The sequence below is a fragment of the Geotrypetes seraphini genome, chromosome 16 (genome assembly GCF_902459505.1).
Source record: "Geotrypetes seraphini chromosome 16, aGeoSer1.1, whole genome shotgun sequence".
Classification (NCBI taxonomy): Eukaryota; Metazoa; Chordata; class Amphibia; order Gymnophiona; family Dermophiidae; genus Geotrypetes; species Geotrypetes seraphini.
In genome coordinates this window covers 36,343,950-36,367,105 of record NC_047099.1, presented here as the reverse complement: position 1 = coordinate 36,367,105, position 23,156 = coordinate 36,343,950, and the positions used below count along the sequence as shown (strand labels likewise).

The 23,156-nt window shown below is 46.9% G+C and overlaps 1 protein-coding gene across 4 annotated transcripts in view; it reads left to right on the top strand.

Moving 5' to 3' along the window:
- The window catches only part of SHC1 (SHC adaptor protein 1), a 38,815-nt gene extending 16,706 nt beyond the window's left edge, over positions 1–22,109 (top strand). For 3 of the 4 annotated variants that reach the window (XM_033923907.1, XM_033923906.1, XM_033923904.1), the window contains 11 exons: positions 1,805–1,875; positions 10,539–10,602; positions 11,922–12,041; positions 13,039–13,092; positions 13,197–13,248; positions 13,470–13,596; positions 17,670–17,865; positions 17,958–18,018; positions 18,100–18,276; positions 19,677–19,945; positions 20,184–22,109. In XM_033923907.1, coding sequence (XP_033779798.1) covers positions 1,805–1,875; positions 10,539–10,602; positions 11,922–12,041; positions 13,039–13,092; positions 13,197–13,248; positions 13,470–13,596; positions 17,670–17,865; positions 17,958–18,018; positions 18,100–18,276; positions 19,677–19,945; positions 20,184–20,312 — 1,320 coding nt within the window. In that variant the 3' untranslated portion in view covers positions 20,313–22,109. Of the gene's footprint in view, positions 1–1,804; positions 1,876–10,538; positions 10,603–11,921; positions 12,042–13,038; positions 13,093–13,196; positions 13,249–13,469; positions 13,597–17,669; positions 17,866–17,957; positions 18,019–18,099; positions 18,277–18,631; positions 19,122–19,676; positions 19,946–20,183 lie in introns of those variants that run through there. The other variant, XM_033923905.1, reaches the window with a different exon arrangement.
- Positions 22,110–23,156: the final 1,047 nt, after the last annotated feature.

Here is a 23,156-nt window from a genome sequence, read left to right as displayed (position 1 = left end):
GCTATGGAGAGAGAATGGAGCACAAATCAAGGGTGGTTGATTTTCAAGGAAATATATCAATATATCACAATATATCAATTACCTTTTAAAGTGGACCAACATGGCTGTCACCCCGTTTTATCTAAAATGAATGCTGGTAGTCAGACTTTCTGATTCCAGGCAGTCGGTGCGGGAATTCTTTTTGAGACATGAACTAGTGGCGAAAATGTTGCCCTTTTACCCAGATTTCAGGCCCTAATACAAGTTTGGCTGTAGAAAACTTGTCTATTGGAACTTGCAGCATCTTTCCTGAGCAGTTAATGGGATACGGGTAGATTGTCACCTCAGGGATTCACACATCCTGCTCTCGTGACCAGGGAAGAGGGGCAATAGAATAAACTTCCCCATTTGTGTATCTGCTTGGAAGACAAGTCTAGGGAGATTAAGCAGCCGAGGTTTAAATCTGGGGAGTATTATGTCTGGCTTTGGCCCGACCCAGTTGCACCTAGAACAGGGATCTCAAAGTCCCTCCTCGAGGGCCGCAATCCAGTCGGGTTTTCAGGATTTCCCCAATGAATATGCATTGAAAGCAGTGCGTGCACATGGATCTCCTGCATATTCATTGGGGAAATCCTGAAAACCCGACTGGATTGTGGCTCTCAAGGAGGGACTTTGGGGACCCCTGCTTGAAGTGTGTAACCCAGGGGTGGGCAACTCCAGTCCTCGAAGGCCGCAATCCAGTCTGGTTTTCAGGATTTCCCCAATGAATATGCATTGAAAGCAGTGCGTGCACATGGATCTCCTGCATATTCATTGGGGAAATCCTGAAAACCCGACTGGATTGTGGCTCTCAAGGAGGGACTTTGGGGACCCCTGCTTGAAGTGTGTAACCCAGGGGTGGGCAACTCCGGTCCTCGAGGGTCGAAATCCAGTCGGGTTTTCAGGATTTCCCCAATGAATATGCATTGAAAGCAGTGCGTGCACATGGATCTCCTGCATATTCATTGGGGAAATCCTGAAAACCCGACTGGATTGTGGCTCTCAAGGAGGGACTTTGGGGACCCCTGCTTGAAGTGTGTAACCCAGGGGTGGGCAACTCCGGTCCTCGAGGGTCGAAATCCAGTCGGGTTTTCAGGATTTCCCCAATGAATATGCATTGAAAGCAGTGCGTGCACATGGATCTCCTGCATATTCATTGGGGAAATCCTGAAAACCCGACTGGATTGCGGCCCTTGAGGAGGGACTTTGAGACCCCTGACCTAGAACAAAACAGATGTGGAGGTCCTTATTTATACCAGAAAAATGTGCGAGTAGCTGCTACTCAGATGTTGCTTGGACCCCCGCTCTTACTACTTTGAACAAAGAGCTAAAGGCTCCATCCCTGTCTGTCATTAACGGCAGTGATGCTGCGTGTTTCAGCTGGGCAGGAGCACTCGGTGGACAGCAAAACTCCAAAGAAAGACCCAGCCTTCTCCAGGCCTTCAATCATGTAATTGTGCTGTTGCATCCCCCCTCCCCCTTCCCCAAGATTCATAGGGCACTACTTCACTGGCTTGAAAGTTTTAATTCTTTGAAAATAAAAAAAAAAGCCCCCCAGGTGATGCTTTGAATATATATGGTTATGTGACCTGAGTTTTTGTAATGTATATGCTGGGGGGGGGAGGTGATGGTTGTGCACGCCATGTCAGCTTGTACGTTTTATAGACTTATTATATGACAGAACACCAGGATTGGGGGGGGGGTATCGGATTCCTGGTACTGGCTGTGCTTGTGGTGCTGTGGGTCCCTTTCCTCACCATCCCTCTCTCATTCTCTGACCCCACAGTACATGGGATGTGTTGAGGTTCTGCAGTCCATGCGCGCTCTGGATTTCAGCACTAGGACTCAAGTGACCAGGTGAGACACCTTGACCAGATCCTGTTTCTCCTGTACAGATATGATCAGTGTGAGAGAAGAGGCGATTCTGGAGATACCCCCCCCCCCCTCAGTCACTGCAGAAAGGATGAGATGAGACAGCCTTGGAGAGACAGTTCCCGAGGAGTGTGTTTGAGAGCCCTGAAGAAACATTTCCAGTCCTTAACCCTCAGGCACTGCAGAAAAGATGAGACACCCATTCTGCAACGCCTGAGGAGTCGAGGTGGGAGATGGCTCTCTCTAGGGCTGAGACAGCCCTGGAGACAACCCTCCCTCAGTCACTGCAGAAGAGATTGCCCTATAGAGACTCCCCTCCACCCCCACACACTCCTCAGGCACTGCAGAATAGATGACAGCCCTAGAGAGACCCCTTTCTCCCTCAATATGCCCTGGAGAGACACCTCCTTCCTTAATTCTAAGGCACTGCAGAATGGATGAGACAGCCCTGGAGATATCCCCACCTCCCAACCCCCACTCCTCAATCATTGGAGAAAGGAGGAGACCTTAAAAAGAAGATTGCACTGGAAGCAAAAACACACAGTAAAAACTTTTTTAGGTATATTAAAAGCAAGAAGCTGGAAAGAGAATCGGTTGGCTTGCTAGAGGTAAAAGGGGCTCTCGTAAGAACATATGAGAAGACAAGGCCGTAGCGGAGAGACAAAATTAATTCTTTGCTTCAGTCTTTACAGAGAAAGATGTAGGGGAGTTGCCGGTGCCAGAAATGGTATTCAATTCTGATGAACCAGAGAAACTTAAACAAATCTGTATAACACTGGAAGATGTAATGGGTCAATTTGACAGATTGAAGAGTAATTTGCTGGACCGGATGGTTCACATCCCAGAATGCTGATAGAACTGAAAAATTAACTTGCAGAGCTATTGTTAGTAATTTGTAATGTATCTTCAAAATCCAGCATAGTTCCAGAAGACTGGAGGGTGGCCAACGTGACACAAATTTTTTAAAGGATTCCAGAGGTGATCTGGGAAATAATAGACCGGTGAGTCTGACGTTGATACTGGACAAAATGGTAGAGACTATTATAAAGAACAAAATTACAAAACATATACATAAGCATGGATTAATGAGAGAAAGCCAAAATGGATTTAGTTAAGGGAAATCTTGCCTCACCAATCTACTGCATTTCTTTGAAGAGGTGAATGAACATGTGGATAAAAGTGAGCTGGCTGATATTGTATATTTGGATTTCCAAAAGGCATTTGACAAATTACTTCATGAAAAACTTCTTAGGAAATTAGAAAGTCGAGGGATAGGAGGTAATGCCCTATTATGGATTAAGAACTGGTTGAAAGACAGAAAACAGAGAGTAGGTTTAAATGGCCAATATTCTCAATGGAGAAAAGTAAATAGTTGAGTTCCCCAGGGGTCTGTGCTGAGACCGCTACTTTTTAAAGTATTTTTCACAACTTTGGAATAACTAGTAAGATAATTAAATTTGCTGATGACACAAAGTTGTGAAATTGCAAGAGGATTGTGAAGAATTGCAAGAGGATCTTGTGAGACTGGGCATCAGAATAGCAGATGACATCTAATGTGGGCAAGTGCGAAGTGATGCATGCGGGAAAGAGGAACCCAAAGTGCGGCTACTGTTAGGAGTCATTGCCCAGGAAAAGGATCTAGGTGTCACCGTTGAGGGTTTGTTGAAACCCTCAACTCGATGTGCGGTGGCTAAGAAAACAAATAGAATATTAGGCATTAACGGGAAAGGAATGGAAAACAAAGATGAAAATGTTATAATGCCCTTGTATCACTCTATGGTAGGCCACGCCTTGAATATTGTATACAATTCTGGTTGCGTAACTCGAAAAAGATATAGCAGAATTGGAAAAGGTACAGAGAAGGGCGACCGGAAAGGCTAAAGTGGCTACGGCTCTTCAGCTTGGAGAAGAGATGGCTCAGGTGTGATATGATAAGAGGTCTATAAAGTACTGAGTGGAGTGGAAAGGGTAGATCTATGTGAATTGCTTGTTTACGCTTTCCAAAAATACTAGGACTAAGGGGGATACGATCAAGCTACTAAGTACAGTAGAATCTCAGTTAACTGGCACTCTCAACCAAGCGGCAAAAAAATTGCCAGTTTTTAAAAAATGACCCCTGAAGCGCCAGCACTCCTGAGCCGCCCCTCACTCAAGCCCTGAAGAATGACAAGCGGCGGCAGTCCTGCGCCGCAAACCCCACCTCCCACTCAACCCGAAGCACCAGCGGAGCAGTGTCCTGAGCCCCCCCCTCCCGCCCCAAAACAGCTGAGAAAGTAACCCCTCTCCCTCCCGCCCTGAAGCATCAACTCCTTAGGGACAGCAGAATGGGTGAGAATGTCCCGAGTAGGGTTACCAGATTTGACGCCGGTTAAATCTGGACCTATAGCCCTGCTCTCAGCCCCGCCCTGTTATGCCCTGTCCCTCAACCCGTTCTCATCCTCGGGACTGCGTTGAGAGGGCATCTTCGCGGGTGCAATGCGATCACTTTGCATGCATGCACTTGACGTCACCATTATGCATCTGTGCATACACAGATCCCTCCCAACACGGTCCCAAGGTGGAAGCTGGGTTTTGAAAAGTCATCTGTACGTGTCCGGAAAAATCCGGACATCTGATAACTTTACCCTGAAGAGACACCACACTTCTAGAATGGTTGAGACAGCTCTGGAGAGACACTCCCCTCCCCCACTCCTCGGTCACTGCAGAATGGATGAGATCCCTTCTGCAAGAGGTGTAGCTTCCCTCAGAGCATGCAACTCTTGTCTGATGTTGGCTGAGCCCTCATGCACACTCTTGTGGTAATTAGCTAAGTCAGCCTTAGCAGAAAACCCCTGAAACCAGATAGCAATTTTGAGTTCTGATGTCTTTGCGCACCCAGAGGCACAGCAGAGATAAGAGGCAGGAAGAGCTGCTAGACATGTAAAATGGAGGCTTGCACCTCTACCGCTCCTCTTTTAGGGACAAGAAGCTTCAATCACACAATCCTTCCCCAATAAAAAGAGAATAGTTGCCCTCTCTAGCCCCACAATCTGGGTGTTGTCAGGGGAATTCTCCGTTGACGAGCAATGTGGGCGATGTCATCTGAGAGTGTGAACCTGGACGAGGCTCTTAGCTCACAGAGGATGAGGTGGTCTTTCTGAGGGGGGGTCCTTTGCTGCTCCTACCTCTTCCTCCATGCAAGCCACAGCCTCGGCTCTTCTGTCTGCTCTGCATGCTCTCTTTTTGGGCTGCCTTATGCCATACTTCAGCCGTTTTGATTTCCTTTTTCGATTTGTCTCTGTGAATCCAAATCTCTGGGGGACTGCTGGGGTGTGTGTGGGGGGGGGGGGTGTCCTTTCTAAAATAGATTTCAGTTTTGCCTTGGACTTTTTTCCGTCAGTGGCTCTAGAGTCCAGGGGTGTCAAAGTCGGTCCTCGAGGGCCGGAATCCAGTCGGGTTTTCTGGATTTCCCCAATGAATCTGCATTGAAAGCAGTGCATGCAAATAGATCTCATGCAGATTCATTGGGGAAATCCTGAAAACCCGACTGGATTCTGGCCCTCGAGGACCGACTTTGACACCTGTGCTCTAGACAGTAGCTAGTGTACAACAGGAAAATGTCCATCACTGATTGTGGCTCCAGCTGGGTTCTCGCATAGTGCAACCAGGGCTCCTATCTAGTAAGAATACTTCCAAAAGTCATCAGATCAGGAGATTTAACCTTACTGAGCTTTTCTCACTTTTTCAAAGTTTTGACTGCAGCCTTTTATTAGGAGATCTATATCTTTGGCCTGTTGTAGACTGTCCTTTATGTTTGAAGGAGCTACCAGCTGCCTCATCTTCTTGGCACGTTTTCTCATAGCGGTATTTTTAGGATATCTTTGCCTTTATTAAAGAGGTGACCTGCAGCATCAGAGCGTGCTGTAACCCCTGCATCCACGTCGTATTTGAGCCCCGTGGTTCTGTTCTCCAGAGGATACCTGGATGATTGCTTTGGCAGTGCCACCAGAGCACCTGCATCGGTCATCTTTAGCAGGATATCAAAATGCCACACGTTTTACTAGTGCAAAGCGTTCATGACGCGTGCATCGCAACCCGCCCAAAGTTGCATCAGCTGAAGACTTGATCCTTATTTGTGTGAACAAGTTCCTGCTGAACCGGAACGTACGCAGGTAGGGCTAGTCTCAGTTAGGGCGCCGGTCTTTGACCAGAGGGCCGCCGTGGGAGCGGACTGCAGGGCACGATGGACCAGCAGCGGCAATTCTTATGTTCTTACTGGGTCAGACCAGTGTTCAATCTAGCCCAGCATCTCATCTTTACAGAGGCCAATCCAAGTCACAAGTATCTGGCAAAAACCCAAATCGTAGCAGCAGTCAGTGCTTCCGATCCAGGGCAAGCAGTGGCTTCTCCCATGTCTGTCTCAACAGCACACTATGGACTTTTTCCTCCAGGAACTTGTCCAAATCCTTTTTTTTAAAACCAGCTACATTAACTGCTCTTACCACATCCTCTGGCAACGCGTTCCAGAGCTTAACTATTCTCCGAGTGAAAAAAATATTTCCTCCTATTGGTTTTGAAAGTATTATTCTGTAACTTCGAGTGTCCCCTAGACTTTGTAAATCTTGTTGCAATTTAAAAAAAAAAAAAAAATGGATCCACTTGTACCCCTGTGAATGTGTGTTTTGTTAAGGTTGTAAGGCATCTACACCTTCAAAAAGCTTTATGCTGACGCAGCAGTAGCAGGCACTGCAAGTTTGAACTGTCTACAACCTCTGTCTTGGTAGCTGAGGTGAATGAACGATTCTTCGTCATCTGCATTTTTATATCAGCAAGTGATTTCTCTCTAGGTATTGATTATGTTTTCAGGCCGACCTTTACCAACTGCCTTTAAAAACGTGTGGCGCATTGGTTAACCCTTTCAGGACCATAAGGATCGTAGGCCAATTTTTGTGGTTTTGACGACATTTTTATGGTAAAAAGGGCTTGCAGATGCCAAAAAATTGATTTTTTTTGTGAAATATCATTATTTTTATTTAAAAAAATCACACTTCTGGCTTATGGACAGTGTGGCAAGTGAATCTTCTCGTCAATCTAGCAACGACGCTAATGAATGAATGTCGGAACCAGTTTGCTTACATAAAGGCAGTATCATATGGAATCCGTACATATCAAATTTAGAACTGTAGACTATCCCAATCAAAATTTATAGGATTTTAAAGTTATGGGACAAATATGTCCCTTGGTCCTGAAAGGGTTAAAGCTACAGCCTCAGCACCCTGAGGTTGTGGGCTTAATCCCACGCTGCTCCTTGTGACCTTGGGCAAGTCACTTAATCCCCCCCATTGTCCCAGGTACGTTGGATAGATTGTGAGCTCACCGAGACAGAGAGGGAAAACTGCTTGAGTACCTGAATAAATGCATGTAAAACCGTTCTGAGCTCCTTTGGGAGAACAATATAGAAAATTGAATAAATAAATAGTGTGCAAAGTGTCTGTCTCTGGTAACTAGAGCTGATACTGTGATGTCACAATGCCTCATTCCACCAATAAGAGCCAACCTCATCAGTGATGTCACAATGGCTGGATTGTCCTATACTTGGCTCACATCTAATACATTTTGATTTCTAGAGTGGCGCAGTGGTTAAAGCTACAGCCTCAGCACCCTGGGGTTGTGGGTTCAAACCCCCGCTGCTCCTTGTGACCCTGGGCAAGTCACTTAATCCCCCCATTGCCCCAGGTACGTTAGATAGATTGTGAGCTCGCCGGGACAGAGAGGGAAAACTGCATGTAAAACCGTTCTGAGCTCCCCTGGGAGAAAGGTATAGAAAGTTGAATGAATAAATAAGAAATAAATGTCTGCCCCAGCCTGTCTTAAGTCTATACTGTTCCACCCTGGCAGAAGACATCTCTGCCTGGAGATGCTCTGGTGTCATTTGACGATTCTTCTCAATGAGACAGTCTAGCTCTGAGGATCAGCCACCTCCGTCACCAGAAAAACACACTGCTCCCATCTCTTCCTGTTTAGAGGACTAGAAAAGGCAGCGATCGGAGCCCATCGGTTTTGGAAGTATCTCGCTATTTCCCGTATCATTTGGACACTTCACTTCAGAAAACAAGTCGTAAGATTTTCTTCTGACCGTCTCCAACCCGCTGATAAAATCTTCCAGAGGTGAAGCACTTTCATATCCAAAATTCATCCGGAAGCTAAGGACATTCCCTTTTAGACCAAACCTCTTTTGAATTATTAAAACATATTGATGCCGTTTGAAGATCTTCAGTCTAGAATGTGGCAGATATTAATTTTAGTTTGAGAGCGCAGGATCAGGCACCAGACTTTGGTAAGATTCTGTACCCACAGCAGTTTGGTTGCATGAAGATCAGCCCCGATGAAGTGCATTTGAAGATCATTTGCCCTCTCCTCCTGGTGAAAGTAAGAAGCTGGGCCTGGAGAGGGGGACAAAAAATCCCCCCCTTTCCAAGTGCCATTCAGTTCTTTCATGCAAGAACATATATACTGTAGAAATGGCACATTTTCATGATCCCATTAACATCTAAAGATCAGTATCTCTCCTGAAGAACATGGCAAACATCTCATAAAAATCTGCTCACAATGTTTGACGCCCTTGCAGTAAGGGCAATGCATTTCAGTCCTTCCTGGAGGCACACCCAGCCAGTCAGGTGTATGCAATGAGAAATGTCTGAGAAGCATGTGAGAAGTCCCTGGATGCATGCTGAGGAGAGAACTTTATTTTTTGATATGCTACTTTAAACCAAAGCGAGTCACAATAAAACACACACAATTTAAAACAAAACTCGTAAATACTCAAACAACAGTATCGCAAATATACTTTTCAAAGAAGAAAAGAAACCTAAGCAATTCCACAAAATCTAAAATAAAAAGAACATTAAACGCAGCATTAGCAGTTCTAGAAAAGTCTTCCCAAAATGAGTTTTCAGCTTTTTTTTTTTTTTTTTAATTGCTGAATATTTAAACAAAGTCTTAAGTAACCTGGTAGATTATTTCACATGGAGGTAGTTAGGGGGGTGGGTCACTAGTGTGGGCAGACTAGATGGGCCGTGGCCCTTTTCTGCCGTCATTTTCTATGTTTCTAAGCAACAGCGGCCTGATGTCAGGATGATGCGATTCATGGTTCGGAAGTCCCAAAATCAAACGTGCCACTGTATTCTGGATGATCCGCAAAGTTTATTTGACGATAAAGTGAAGAAGTTGACATGTTCAGGGTTCATTGTTCGACCTCCAAACTTTATCAGCTTTCATATACAAAGGCAGCCGTTCTGTTACTTACTATTATTTTTCATTTCTACAGCACTGAAAGACATACACAGCACAAATGTAATAGGCAGCCCCTGCTCAGAAGAGCTTACAGTCTAGTTTGGACAGATAGGGATTGGGGAGTTTCTTTCAGAGAGAATGATAGGATGGACATGGTGAATGGGAGTTAGGAGCTGAAAGCAACCTTGAAAAAGTGGGCTTTCTAGCTTGGATTTGAAGACCGCAAGAGATGGAGCTTGCAGCAAGAAAGAAGGATGGAATCTGGAGTTGGCAGTGGAGGAGAAGGGTACGGATAGAAAGGACTGACGGTAGGTCTCTCAAAACTCCAGATCTCGTCATCGGAGATAAAGATGGCCAAAGCCCCAGGCTGCTTCCCAGTAAAGCCCTTCAGCCTTTCTGACTTCTGTTCATCTACGAGTCGGAGAATGTCTAATGTGTTCCAGCAGTTTATCTTCAAGTCACAACCGACGTTTAGGTCCTGAGGATTTTACAGTGGGAATAACGGTATCACATCTTCAGTCTTCCATCAAGTGATCCTCCAGAAAGAATTCTTGGTCATGTTGTGGCAGATGGCACGTTCTCTTCACGAGCTGAAAGTCCTAAACTCTTGAAGTGTTCCTCGGAAGCGGCTGTGCACCCCTTACCTCGACTTCAGAAAATCACTCAAAACCCACCTTTTCAGCAAACAAAACCCTTAACTGACCCTTCAGATAATCTCAAGGCCCCCTACCCGACTCTTCTCCTTCACGATAGCTCCTATCTCCCCCTGCTTCTCCTTCCCACTTCCTTCAAGTCTGACCAAATCTGTTGTAAATCCGATTAATTTGTTGTAATTCTGCCCTCTTCATCTACGAAGTTGGCTAAACTTGTTGTAAATTTCCCTTTTCATCTGCCAAGTTTTGGCTACAGTTGTTGTAAATCCTATAAATTTGTTGTAAATCTACAAGTCTATGCGGATCCTAATCTAATTTAATGTAAACCGCCTAGAACTCGCTGGGTATGGCGGTATATAAGAATAAAATTATTATTATTATTTATTATTATTATTACCTTCTAGTCTTTTTCAACTCCAGAGCTTTGTCTGTTGATGCTATCAGATGAAGATGTCCACTTGTTTAGTTGACTTTTATATCCTGCTGTCTGTGGAGAATAAAAGTAGGTGAAGTCCTGTGGGATTCTGTAATAATGTCATCTTTGTAGAGTGGGCAAACGTGTCTTGTGGGTCAGCTTCCACCTAGGCGCCCATAGCTCCATCACAAGCCCCTGTGCCCAGAATATTCTGCAGCCTTGCCTAGCTAGGTGCATGCATTGGTGCCCGAGGCCCAGGTTTCTCTTTTGAAAGATATTTCCCAAGCTTTCTGTGTGTCTTTCTGCAGGGAGGCCATCAGCCTGGTGTGTGAGGCGGTTCCTGGAGCCAAAGGAGCACTACGCAGAAGAAAGGTGATGCACCGTTTGTTTCATTTCTGCATGTCTTTAGAAGGCAGTTACAAATCGTGCCCCATGTAAGGACTGTGAGCAACAAATTCTAAAAATAAATTTTTTTTTTGTGTGAGCAGCAAGTTCTAAAAACCAACAAATTTCCAGATTTCCAAGCATTTTTGTGAACGATGCTCCTAGAATATATGAACGATTGCTCATTGTCCTCAGCTTAGAGGGAACATAGGACACAAGCCAGTCTTAAAGAGGGAAATGATGTTAAGGATTAAAGAAATGAGACCCACCAGCCTCAATCTGCTCCCTTTATTGATACATTGCCTGCTGCACGCCTAGTGTGGGGAATTTTTCAGTTTGATTCCTTTTAACCTTCTCCTTTCCATTTTGCTCCTCTGTTTCATCTGGTTACAGTTCTGGGGTAACTGTGTCTTCTTCCTCTCCCTTTTCTGCCTCCCAGTCGGCTTTCATCAGGGAATCTTCTCCTAGTGTCTTCCTGATACTTGTCCCTTTAGCTGAATATAAGGTAGCTCCCCCATATTGGTGGGGTACCCACAACTCAGCCTGACAGGTCCTTTTCAGTAGCAGTCTGGCTTGCAGAGCCACGAGCCCCAACATAAGAGGAAAAGCTAGCAAAGTGTGTGGGGGAGGGCAGAGAGATGATTCACCGTGACAATGGCAATCTGAACTTCTGTCCCCGTGCAATGAGACTGCAGGGTCCCAGTCCACAGCTGAAGCAGAGACCACACTTTCAAGAAAAGAAAAGCTACTCCCCCCCCCCCTTCCCCTTCACCCCCAGCCCTCAGCGATTCGATTCATAGGGTAGGGACAGATCAATAGCTCTCACTGTACCCTCAGTGTCTGCTTTTGTCTGCTGGCTTCACTAATGGACCTGTGTGGCTGGCTATACTTTAGGAAGCGCAAGGGGCCGTGCATATTCCAGACAAGCTTTCTTGACGTTAAATTAGATTGACAGTTTCCCAGCAAGTCTCTCCTAATGAGACTTAATGGATCGGCCCAGTAGTAAAATTGTAGCAGATGTGGGGGAGGGGAAATATTGAACAGGCTGGGCCATAAGTGGGAAGAGTGAAGGTTGGGGGAGAGATGAGTTTGTGCCTGACAGCTTGAGAATGCGTTTACTGGTCCTCCCTAAAGGAGCATCGGCCTCATCTGTCATCCCTCAGATGAAAGGTGGGTTCGGGTGCCACAGAGTAGGGCAACAGGGGAAAAATTACCTGTGCTGTTCTGGAACACCAGTAGAGGGCACTGTGCTGCTTAGGTGATGTGCATTGTTGATAGTCCATTTATTGGTAGCTGTTCTTTTACAGACATGTGGCCGCTCGCTGACCTCTATCTTAGGGAAGAGTAACCTGAAGTTTGCTGGCATGCCCATCACCCTGACTATCTCCACCAGCAGCTTAAACCTCATGGCCTCTGACTGCAAACAGGTTAGACTCGCCAGCCTCGGTCCGTTGCTTGTTCTCCTCCTGCTTGGGGTTGGGGTCACGCTCGCCAGCTCTGGTCTGTTGCCTCTTCTCCTCTCTCTCTTGGGGTCGGGGGTCACGCTCGCCAGGTCTGGTCCCTTGCCTCTTCTCCTCCCTCTCGGGGTCAGGGTCACACTCGCCAGCTCTGGTCTGTTGCCTCTTCTCCTTCCTCTCGGGGTCAGGGTCACACCAGCTGTGGTCCGTTGCCTCTTCTCTCTCTCTTGGGGTCAGGGGTCACGCTCACCAGCTCTGGTCCGTTGCCTCTTCTCCCTCTCGGGGTCAGGGTCACACTCGCCAGCTTTGGTCCGTTGCTTCTTCTCCTCCCTCTCGGGATCAGGGTCACACTCACCAGCTTTGGTCCGTTGCCTCTTCTCCTCCCTCTCGGGGTCAGGGTCACGCCAGTTCTGGTCCGTTGCCTCTTCTGCTCTCTCTCTCTTGGGGTTGGGGGGTCACGCTCACCAGCTCTGGTCCGTTGCCTCTTTTCCTCCCTCTCGGGGTCAGGGTCACACTTGCCAGCTTTGGTCCGTTGCCTCTTCTCCTCCCTCTTGGGGTCAGGGTCACACCAACTCTGGTCCGTTGCCTCTTCTCCTCTCTCTCTTGGGGTCGGGGGTTACGCTCGCCAGCTCTGGTCCCTTGCCTCTTCTCCTCCCTCTCGGGATCAGGGTCACACTCGCCAGCTCTGGTCCGTTGCCTCTTCTCCTCCCTCTTGGGGTCAGGGTCACGCTCGCCAGCTCTGGTCCGTTGCCTCTTCTCTCTCTCTCGGGATCGGGGGTCACGCTCACCAGCCTCTGGTCCGTTGCCTCTTCTCCTCTCACCTCACGATGTGGATCCTGGCCTGAACAGTTGAGGGGGAATTTTTGCATGCTTTGGGACCTAGCAAAGGGGATGAACTTGTTCCTCTTGCTTCTGTGGCTCTTCCCCTTTCCAGCTTTTAATGATAAATGTTTTTCTGCTTGTACAGATCATTGCCAACCATCACATGCAGTCAATCTCATTTGCCTCGGGAGGTGACCCGGTAAGTATGTAGATGAGGGGGCTGCGTCTCCCAGGCCTCTTGCTTAATAGAATAGGAAGGGGGTTCTTTTCCTTCAGTAAATTGTTCATTTTTTTTCTGTTCAGGATACGGCTGAATATGTTGCTTATGTTGCCAAAGATCCAGTGAATCAAAGAGGTAAGGGCAGAGTCTCTCTGATTTCTCACCGGGGGACTGTTTTATTTATTTATTTTTTCAGCTTTTCTTCTCCCTCCTAGTTACTCTGTCGCACCAGCTTTCTCGACCAATTTTTTTTTTCTCTGTGCTTAAACTGCGTTTCCCTTCTGCATGACTTGTGCCCGATTCCCTTGGCGTCTGCTGGCCCCTTCAGCGCCTAATGCGCCTCTCTTGCCTTTCAGCCTGTCACATCTTGGAGTGTCTGGAAGGACTTGCTCAGGACGTGATCAGCACCATAGGGCAAGCCTTTGAACTGCGCTTCAAGCAGTACCTCAAGAACCCACCAAAGCTTGTGACGCCCCACGATAGGTAGGCCTGGAGTGCCACACCCAGTGGTTATCCTTAGAGGGGCTAGTGTAGACATGGGCAACTCCGGTCCTCGAGGGCCGGAATCCAATCGGGTTTTCCCCAATGAATAGGCATGACATCTATTTGCATGCACTGCTTTCAATACATATTCACTGGGGAAATCCTGAAAACCCGATTGGGTTCCGGCCCTCGAAGACCAGAGTTGCCCATGTCTGGGCTAGTGGTAGGCATTTTCCTCTTTTGGTAGTTGCCTGGCAGTTCCTTCGAATGGTAAGATGTGCAAAAGACTTACCTGCTTAGTAAAAAAATGATTCAATAGGGGGAACCACAAATTAATATTATATGAGTGATTAAAGAAACCGTAGTACATCTGATGCAAAACCACTCTGGTATATTCAATCATATTTGTTAAGTTTCAAGTTTATTGAAATTTTGATATGAACGCAATATCAAGTATTTTCAACGCGTATAACAATAATATTTTGGGGGGACAAATAAAACCATTTAAAACCAATAAACATACAATCATATCAACTTATAATGACACCAGTGTCTCCATGTCTCTGAGCACTAGTGTCATTATAAGTTGATATGATACTTAACAAATACTATTTAGTAAAAAAGGATGACTCAGCCGATGGGATAACAGTGCCTGACCCATCGCTCCCTGTCTGCATATGGCAGATAAAGGACAAATGACCCATCCAGGCTGCCCATCCTCGGTAACCATTCTCTCTCCCATTCTCAAAGAGATCCCACCTGCCTGTCCTGTGCTTTCTTGAATCCAGACACAGTCTCTGTCTCCACCACTTCTTCTGGGAGACCACGCATCTACCATCCTATCTGTCAAAAAAAAAAAAAAAAAAAGTATTTCCTTAGATTACTCCGGAGCTTATCGCCTCTTAACTTCATCCTGTGCCCTCTCATTCCAGAGCTTCCTTTCAAATGAAAGAGACTCGACTCATGCGCATTTACACCACGTAGGTATTTAAACATTTCTATCACATCTCCCCTCTCTCGTCTTTCCTCCAAAGTAGACATATTGAGATTAGAGAATGACACGGGGGAAAAAATCTGTCCCCGTCACCGCCCCGTCATCGGCCCACCATCCTCTGCACCGCCCCGTCACCGCCGTTCCCTTCACCGCCCCGTCACCGTCACCGCTGCATCCATATAAGCCTTAGTACTGTAATATTTAGCTTATTCCTTTCTTATAAATCAAAGTTCCTGCTGCTGAACTAGAGAAAGAGATGTTCAGCTGGCAGGGCTTTGTTTATAAATTTTTATCAACACAACTAATATACTATTTTATCCTAAAGCAAAAAATAAATAAATAAATATAATTTTTTTTTTCTACCTTTGTTGTCTGGTTTCTGCTTTCCACATCTTCTCATTCAATTCCTTCCATCCACTGTGTGTCTTCTCTCTGCGTCTTCCATTTGCTGTTACTGTGCCTCTCCCTTCACCCCCCCCCCTCAATTGGTCTAGCACCCATCTTCTTCCCTCCGCTCCCCCATAGTCTGGCATCTGTCTTCTTCCCACTCTGTCTTCCACATTTCCCTTCGGGGTCTGTTCCTCTCCACCCTCCTTCAATGTCTGTCCTATTCCTTTCCACCACCACCCTTCCCTCCCTCCTTTACCATCTGTTCCTTTCTACTACCCTTCAGCTCCTCTCACATGGCCTATCTATCTACCTTCCTCCCTCTTATTTTCATGGCACGTTACAATGTAATTTGTGCAAGCCATTGGAGCCTGCAAGCTCGGTCCCTGTGCCATCCCCACAAACCATCTCACTTCTGTGCTATTTTCCCCATTTCTAATATCTCCCCTATGTATCTGCCATTGCCCCCCCCCCTGTGTCCATATACCATCCCCATGGCATGTCACTGTCCCTATGCCCCATGCACATAATTTCCCCTCTTTCTGTTACCTTCCTGTGTCCAGATTTCCCCTATCTTCCTCTTCCATACCAGTGTGTCTCTTCTTTTCAACCCCATCTAGCTTTTTTCCCTCTTTCTTCCCCTCCCCCCCCCCCTTGCTTCTAGCATCTGGCTCACCTGCCTGTCCTTCCCTTTCTTTCCTGCTGTGGGTTTTTCTTTCCGTCTTCATCCCCTTGGCCCAGAATCCTTTTCCCTTTCACTCCCTCCTTCCAGTTTGAGCCGGGAACACGAGCGATCGCACGGTCCCCGCAGCCTGCCCAATGGATCCTACTGTTTAGCCAGCTCGCTCCCTTCTCCTCACCTTAGTTTGTAGGTTTTGTTTTTCGGCGACATGCACGCTTTCCCAAAGAGCCGCGCACGCGCGGCTGCTCAGTGTTCAATCTTCTGCTCTGCTACAACTTCCTGTTTCCGGTTGCGTCAGAGCAGAAGATCGAAACTGAGCAGCGGCGGGTGCGCGGCTCTCTGATAGCGTGCGGGTCGCCGAAAAAGAAAACCTACAAACTAAGGTGAGGAGAAGGGAGAGAGCTGGCTAAACACTAGGATCGATTGGGCAGGCGGGTGTGTGCTGCGGGGACCGCGCGATCCTTCATGCCTCACTGCGGGGACAAGACCATTCACCGCCCCACGGGCGGTGAATGGCCTTGTCCCCGTCGCCGCAGCGACTGCTAGTTTTCGTTCCCCGTTTCGGCGGGTGACCCGCGGCTAAAATGCGGTGGCCGCGGGTAAACCGCCACCGTGTCATTCTCTAATTGAGATCTTTAAGTCTGTCCCCATATGCTTTATGACGTAGGCGATCAACCATTTTAGTAACCTCCCTTTGGACCGACTCCATCCTTCTTATATCTTTTTGAAGGTGCGGCCTCCAGAATTGTACACAGTATTCTAAATGAGGTCTTATACGGGAGCATCACTAGCTCCTTTTTCCTACTGGCCATACCTCTCCCTATGCAACCTAGCATCCTTCTAGCTTTCGCCGTCACCTTTTCAACCTGTTTGGCCACTTTAAAATCATCACATACAGTCACACCCAAGTCCCGCTCTTCTGTCATGCACATAAGCTCTGCACCCCCTAAACTGTACCGTTCCCTCAGTTTTCTGCAACCCAAATGCATGACCTTGCATTTCTTAATATTAAATTGTAGCTGCCAAATTTCAGACCATTCTTCGAGCTTCGCCAGGTCTTTCCTCATGTTGTTCACCCCATCCGGAGTGTCTGCTCTTATTGCAGATTTTGGTTATCATCCGCAAAGAGGCCTTCAGCTCATTTATAAAAATGTTAAAAAGAACAGAACCTTGAGGCACACCACTGGTAACATCCCTTTCCTCAGAGCGATCTCCATTGACCACTACTCATCGCCTTCTACTCAACTAGTTTCTGACCCAGTTTATTTATCAGACGTCTGTGTGGAACTCTGTCAAAGGCTTTGCTAAAATCTAAATACACCACATCTAGCGCACTCCCTCTATCCGATTTTTCTGGTCACCCAGTCAAAGAAATTGATCAGATTTCTCTGACAAAAGACCTACCTCTAATAAATCCATGTAGCCTCCGGTCCTGTAATCCACCGGATTCCAGAAACTTCATCATTCTCTGTTTTTAAAGCGTTTCCATTAATTTGCTTACCACAAAGATTAGATTTACTGGCCTGTAAGTCTCTACTTCTTCCTTCCACTTTTGTGGAGAGGGACCACATCTGCCCTTCTCCAGCTATATTTGCCCTAATCTGATCTTATGCCCTGAAATGCAACCTAAAACACTGATCTAGACTAAAAACCCTTTTTTGTAGGGAGTATTACAGTTGGTATACATTTAATGTTCTCAAGCACAGTACCGGGTAAAGCTTTGGATTCTCGCCCAGAAATAGCTAAGAAGAAAAAAAAAAAAAAAAAAATTTTAAATTGAATCAGGTTGGGCAGACTGGATGGACCATTCGGGTCTTTATCTGCCGTCATCTACTATGTTACTATGTATGTTACTCATAAGAACAAAATGGACTTTCCTTCATTCTACTGGGGGGTTGTCAGTGTTCCAAGGTGCTGTAGTCTTCACTTTCAAGATGCTGGAGAAATAAGTTGAAGAGGGTGATGGGAACAGGGATCTCTTCTCACAGTCTCCCTCTCCTCCTACCCCAGGATGGCTGGTTTTGATGGCTCCGCTTGGGATGAAGAGGACGAGGAATCCATGGAGCACCAATATTACAATGACTTCCCAGGCAAAGAGCCGCCCCTTGGAGGGCTGGTTGACATGAGGTTACGGGATGGGGCTGGCTCAGGGCAGTCACGGTTTCCAGCTCCAACACAGACCCCAAATCATTTGGGAGCAACACTAGTAAGTGAAGGGTTCAGAAGGTGGGGGGACAGCGTGTTGGCACTAAATGAGGTCTCGCTTTTGGTTCTTAATCTGTCATTTACTTCCTGCAGCCCGTGGGCCAGATGTCCGGGGAAGACTACGATTCTAGGAAACAGTACCCTCCTGTACAAGGTAGGACCCTCTCTGGTGGCAGGGGAGGGTGTGGGGATTCTGCGATCTGCCTGACCCCTGCGTTCCCGGACTCTGTTGCAGGGAGGGACAGGTTTCCTGCAACGACCCCTTCCGCTGTAAAATCGTCAAACCGGGCCGATCTCTTTGATGATCCTTCCTATGTCAATGTGCAGAATCTGGATAAGTCCCGGCAGCCGGCAGCAGTGGGAGCCCCAGTCTCCATGAACGGCAGTGCCCAGAGGGATGCCTTTGACATGAGTGAGTTTGCCCTCTACTCCTTATCATCCCTCATCCATGCAAAACAAAATGGGGAAACAACTTGACAGTCGGCTTTTTTTTTTTTTTTTTGCAATTGCCCCAGCCTTATGGAACTCGTTATCATTGCTTCTGAGATTAGAGCAGTCATTCACTAATTTCTGTGCCGCTCCTAAAATCACCTCTTTGAGCAAGCATTCGCTCTCTACTGATTTATATGGAACGGAAGCATTTAGGAGTTGAGGCTTGTAGCATCCGGATGTGGATGTTTGTTGTGTGTTTGTAGGTTAATGTCCTGCTTTTTAATGGAGTTCTATTTCTGTTTTAATTATATGGTGAACCGCCTTGATTTGTGCAGTTCTGACACAGACAAGCTGCTGCCAGTGTGTGACTGAAGGCGAGATCTTGCAAGCAAGCAGCTGTAGCTTTTCCTCATCCACAGGGCAGAGATAAGTAACAGCTGCTAGAGCAGGCATTGACCCGGTCCTCAGAGCACACCAAGACCTGCAGTGAGCATACACTGCCTCCACTATATGTCAATTTCTCATTCATTGTGGCTGACTTGGTGTATCCCTTTGGACTGGGTTGAGAACCCCTGAGTTAGTGACAAAGGCTCCCTCCCCATCATATTTTATCATTGTCGGTGCAGGGGCGAATGTTGGAAATTTGGTTTCTCATATCACTTCATAGACTGATAGAAAAACTGAGGTTAACCCTGTGCTGATTTCTACCCAAGTCCATTGTAAGACTACAGCAAAGACAGCAAAAGAGGGGCGGCCATGCCCCTAGACGTCCAACATATGAAAAGAGCTTGAACAGTAGGGGAAAACCATGGGGATGTCTTAATTGTTGGGGTGGGGTGGGGGGGGATTGATATGTAAAGTGTTAGGAGCAGTAAGGAATGGCTGTAGATCAGAGGGGGTAGGCCATAGTTCGCTCTCGTTCTGCTTATCTCCTGGGGGCTATATGAGCCCAGACCCTTCCGGCCTAGTGTGTTCTAGTTTTGAGGGCAGATTGGGAATTGGCTGCAGGGAGTTAAAATAGAAAAGTCATTTACATATATGATTTATCTTTATTCATTTGATTAATAAAAAATTGTTTACAATTAAAAGCATGGAGGTGGTGTAGAAGGTACACAGGTTTTTATTCCTGAAAGATGTAAGGATAATCCGCTTGGGGGAGGGGGAAGGTGCAGACTTTGATGTATAGTATTCTCCTCCTCCGTCCCTCCCTTTTTTTCCCCCCTCTCTTTTGGGGCAGACGTGTTTAGTTTCTGAAGTGTCATCTCATAATGCTATAAATCTTTCCTTCTCATTTATGTCTGCTCATTTGATGCGTGGTCTTCCAGAATTAGCGATGACTGGCCTGTGTGCACTGTCTGATGTGGCTGTATTCTTTTCCAGAGCCATTTGAGGATGCCCTGAGGGTCCCTGTGCCTGCTCCCACCCCCACAAGTCTTCCGGTAGCTCAGCTAGTGGCTTCAATGGAGGAGCAGCTGAAGCGGGAGCTCTGGTACCATAGCAAGATGAGCCGCAAAGAGGCAGAGAAACTGCTGAAGAGGAACGGAGACTTCCTGGTGCGGGAAAGCACAACTACGCCAGGGCAGTATGTACTGACAGGGTTGCAGAATGGGCAGCCCAAGCATCTGTTGCTCGTGGACCCTGAGGGAGTGGTGAGTCACGCTTGCAGGCATTAATATTTTTGGAGCTGGGTGCAGCGGGTAGGGAGCAGTAGTTCTTGTAGGCCCCTGCGGAGGGGGAAGTGAAGCATTTGTTTAATTCCCAGCTTAAAACTTTAGTGATTTTATCCCAAGATTAAAGATTCAAAGGCTTTTGGCCCTGCCTCTCATGTTAATCCTTCCACTGTCTCCTTACCTGCAAAATGTCTCTCTGCTGCATTTCTTGTTACAGGTTCGAACCAAGGATCACCGCTTTGAGAGTGTAAGTCACCTGATCAGCTACCACATGGACAATCACCTACCAATTATCTCGGCTGGCAGCGAGCTGTGCCTGCAGCAGCCTGTGGATCGGAGATTGTGAACCATCTTGGGACTCCTTTTTCAGCTTTCCTACGGACACAGCTCTCTCTGTGCTCTCTCTACCATCTCTGCTGTGACATTCCATTCTTTTAGAGTCTCTACAATCTACCTCCAGTGTTGTTTAGACCCCCCAGCTCCCCCCCCCAACACATACACACCCCACCACTCTGGAGAGGAATAGCATTGTTCCCTCGCCAGCTCTGAGATTTTTCCTGGCCTGGGTACCTACAGATTTGTTTCCACTCTGAAGCAGCAAATCCCACTTCTGTCCATCGTGGAATAAAGAAAGAAGGGAAGGTGGCACCTTGTTCTCCTCCGCTCATTCTCAAGAAGACAACACTGAGCTTCTCTGAACCTTGGTCTTCCTCTTTCCATGCTCTGATGCTTCGTGAACTGAGTAGAGGTGCTCTTTGCTCACACTCAGGGAACCCGCTGACTCTGTAACTGGCTGCATTCACACTGGCTCAGCCCTGATGGAAGGGGCGGGTTACATTTCTGCTAATGTCTGCCCAAGGTCAACTCGGTGGAACCTCTGTGCCACCAAAAATTGAACCTTTTGTGGAAGAGAGACTCACAGTGGTCAGTCTGGGTCTACATAGTACATAGGATGCTGGTGAGGGCCAGGGACAATGTTACATGAGGTTCTGCAAAATAAGGAGAATTTTGTCCAATGGCTCTTCTGCAGGGCAAGATCCAGCTTTGTAGGGGTGATTCTTGGATCATAACCAGGCCTGCGAATCTTAAGATTCTGTAATAATTCAGCTTTGGAGACTAGGGTCGGGACCTGCAGGTTTTGACTGATATCCTGAGGTACCTGGCTTTGCAGGAAGATTTGATGCCCTTTTCAGTGCTACAGCACCTCCCCAGCCAGAATTTCAACAGAAAGTGTGTGGCAAGCCGCCATTTTTTTTTTTTTTTTTCTACTCCCGAGTTTTGCAGCAGCCCCAGAGGAGTGACATCAGGAACTGTCCAAGTCTGCTACTTGCTGGGGCAGATTTCGCACTCCTTAACTGTGAATGCGATCAGTTTGGCCTTTAAGAAGTGTGAGCCAATTGCTTTCGATTCCTGCATGCAGAACATAAACTTTTCACTATGAAAAATCACGTGCCTTGGCAGCTCTGAACAGATTTATATTATGCAAGTAGTTTTGAAGTTGGTGGGATCTCGCAAAGACCAGGCCGCTGTGCGTGGCCTGGGGAAGGTGGTGACAGCTGGGACAGGATGGGGAGTGGGCCTCATCTGAGACATTCTTTAATTTCAAAACCCTATCCACTTATATAGATATCCCTCCAGTATATCTGAGTCTTCTCCCCCCTCCCCCACCCCTTTTCCATGGAAATGTGTGGCTACTTCCAGACGTCAAAGCAAACAGTTTACCAAAAATACTTGGTGTTAAATCAAAGGAGAGCTACACTTGCTATGCTATGTCCAAGTGAGGGAGGGTTCCTGTTCTGGCCAAATTTCATGTCGGGGGAGGCAGCAAGAAGCCGTATAAGGGATCTCCTCTCCTCCCCCGACATCAATAAAGCAGTACCACAGCGCCTCTATTTCCTGTTTTCTTCTCAAATTGGAACCTTCCGTTTGTCACTCTACTTTGGTTCTTGCTGTGTCTGACGTCTAAGCTCTCTCTGTAACCCTTTACCCTCACCCGCACTTTAGGGGATACTTTGCTTGGATTATTTACCCTGTTTTCTTTCACTTGGTTTGTTAACGGGCCTTGATTATACCAAAGGATGCTGCTGCTTATTAAAAGTAGTATTTTGTAAAAAAATAAATAAATAAATAAATAATAAATAGAGGACTTTGATGCCTTATTCAGAACAGCTGCTTGCACCCACACTGCAGGGTATTTGGAGCTGTTCTAGAGACACTCGGCTGCATTACAGAAGCAGGGATAAGTGTCGCTGTTCCTCTGTGCGTGAGAGCAGAGACTCATGCGCAGCCAGGAAATGAATGAGTGGTTCACACTGTAACTTTCAGAGAGAAACAGGACTATTTTCTGTTGCTTTTTTAAAGTGAGTACCGATTGTTCGATGAGGCTGCGAGCTGCCAGACAAAGTCTGTTTGAAATACGAGTCTTTTATAACGTAGCGCCATGAGAGAGCAGAGGGCAGTCGCTAGAAAGAAAACCGCCCTGGTCAAGCACTGCTTTTAGTATCCTCTTCCTGCTGGGCCCATGTGCATACAAACTGGCTTCCTAAAGTATCTTTGTCCCTCCCCCTCCATTGGTGCCAAGGGAAGCTCTCCATCTTGCATCCCCCCCAGCCCAATACAATGCCACTGGATTACCATTCTGTAAATGACATCGGCAAACCAGTTTTCCCATTTGTGCACTGGACATCTCTGCCAGCAGCCAGTTAAAATTTTACGAAGGCCTACTAGTTCAGATGGCAAGGCCAGTGGAAGGTCAGCTGGGGCTGTGAAATGCTATATAGGCAGGGGCAGGAGCTCTTGGTGTAAGGGTGAGACCCAGTGACCAGACTCAGGGTCAGTCACTGCAGGATTACAGAGCCTTTGCTCCAGGACACAAAAGGGGGAAAACTCCCCATTGAGCTGGAAGTACAAAGAGCCAAAGAGAATGGAGGAAAGGAAGTATAAGGGGCTGGAGGAGTGGCCGTACATTGAGAAACTGGACCTCTTCTCCCTTGAAAAGAGGAGACATGATTGAAACAGTCAAGATAATGAAGGGAATAGACTTAGTAGATAAGGACAGGTGGTTCACCCTCTCCAAGGTAGAGAGAACGAGAGGGCACTCTCTAAAGTTAAAATGGGACAGGTTCTGTACAAACGTAAGGAAGTTCTTCTTCATCCAGAGAGAGGTGGAAAACTGGAATGCTCTTCCGGA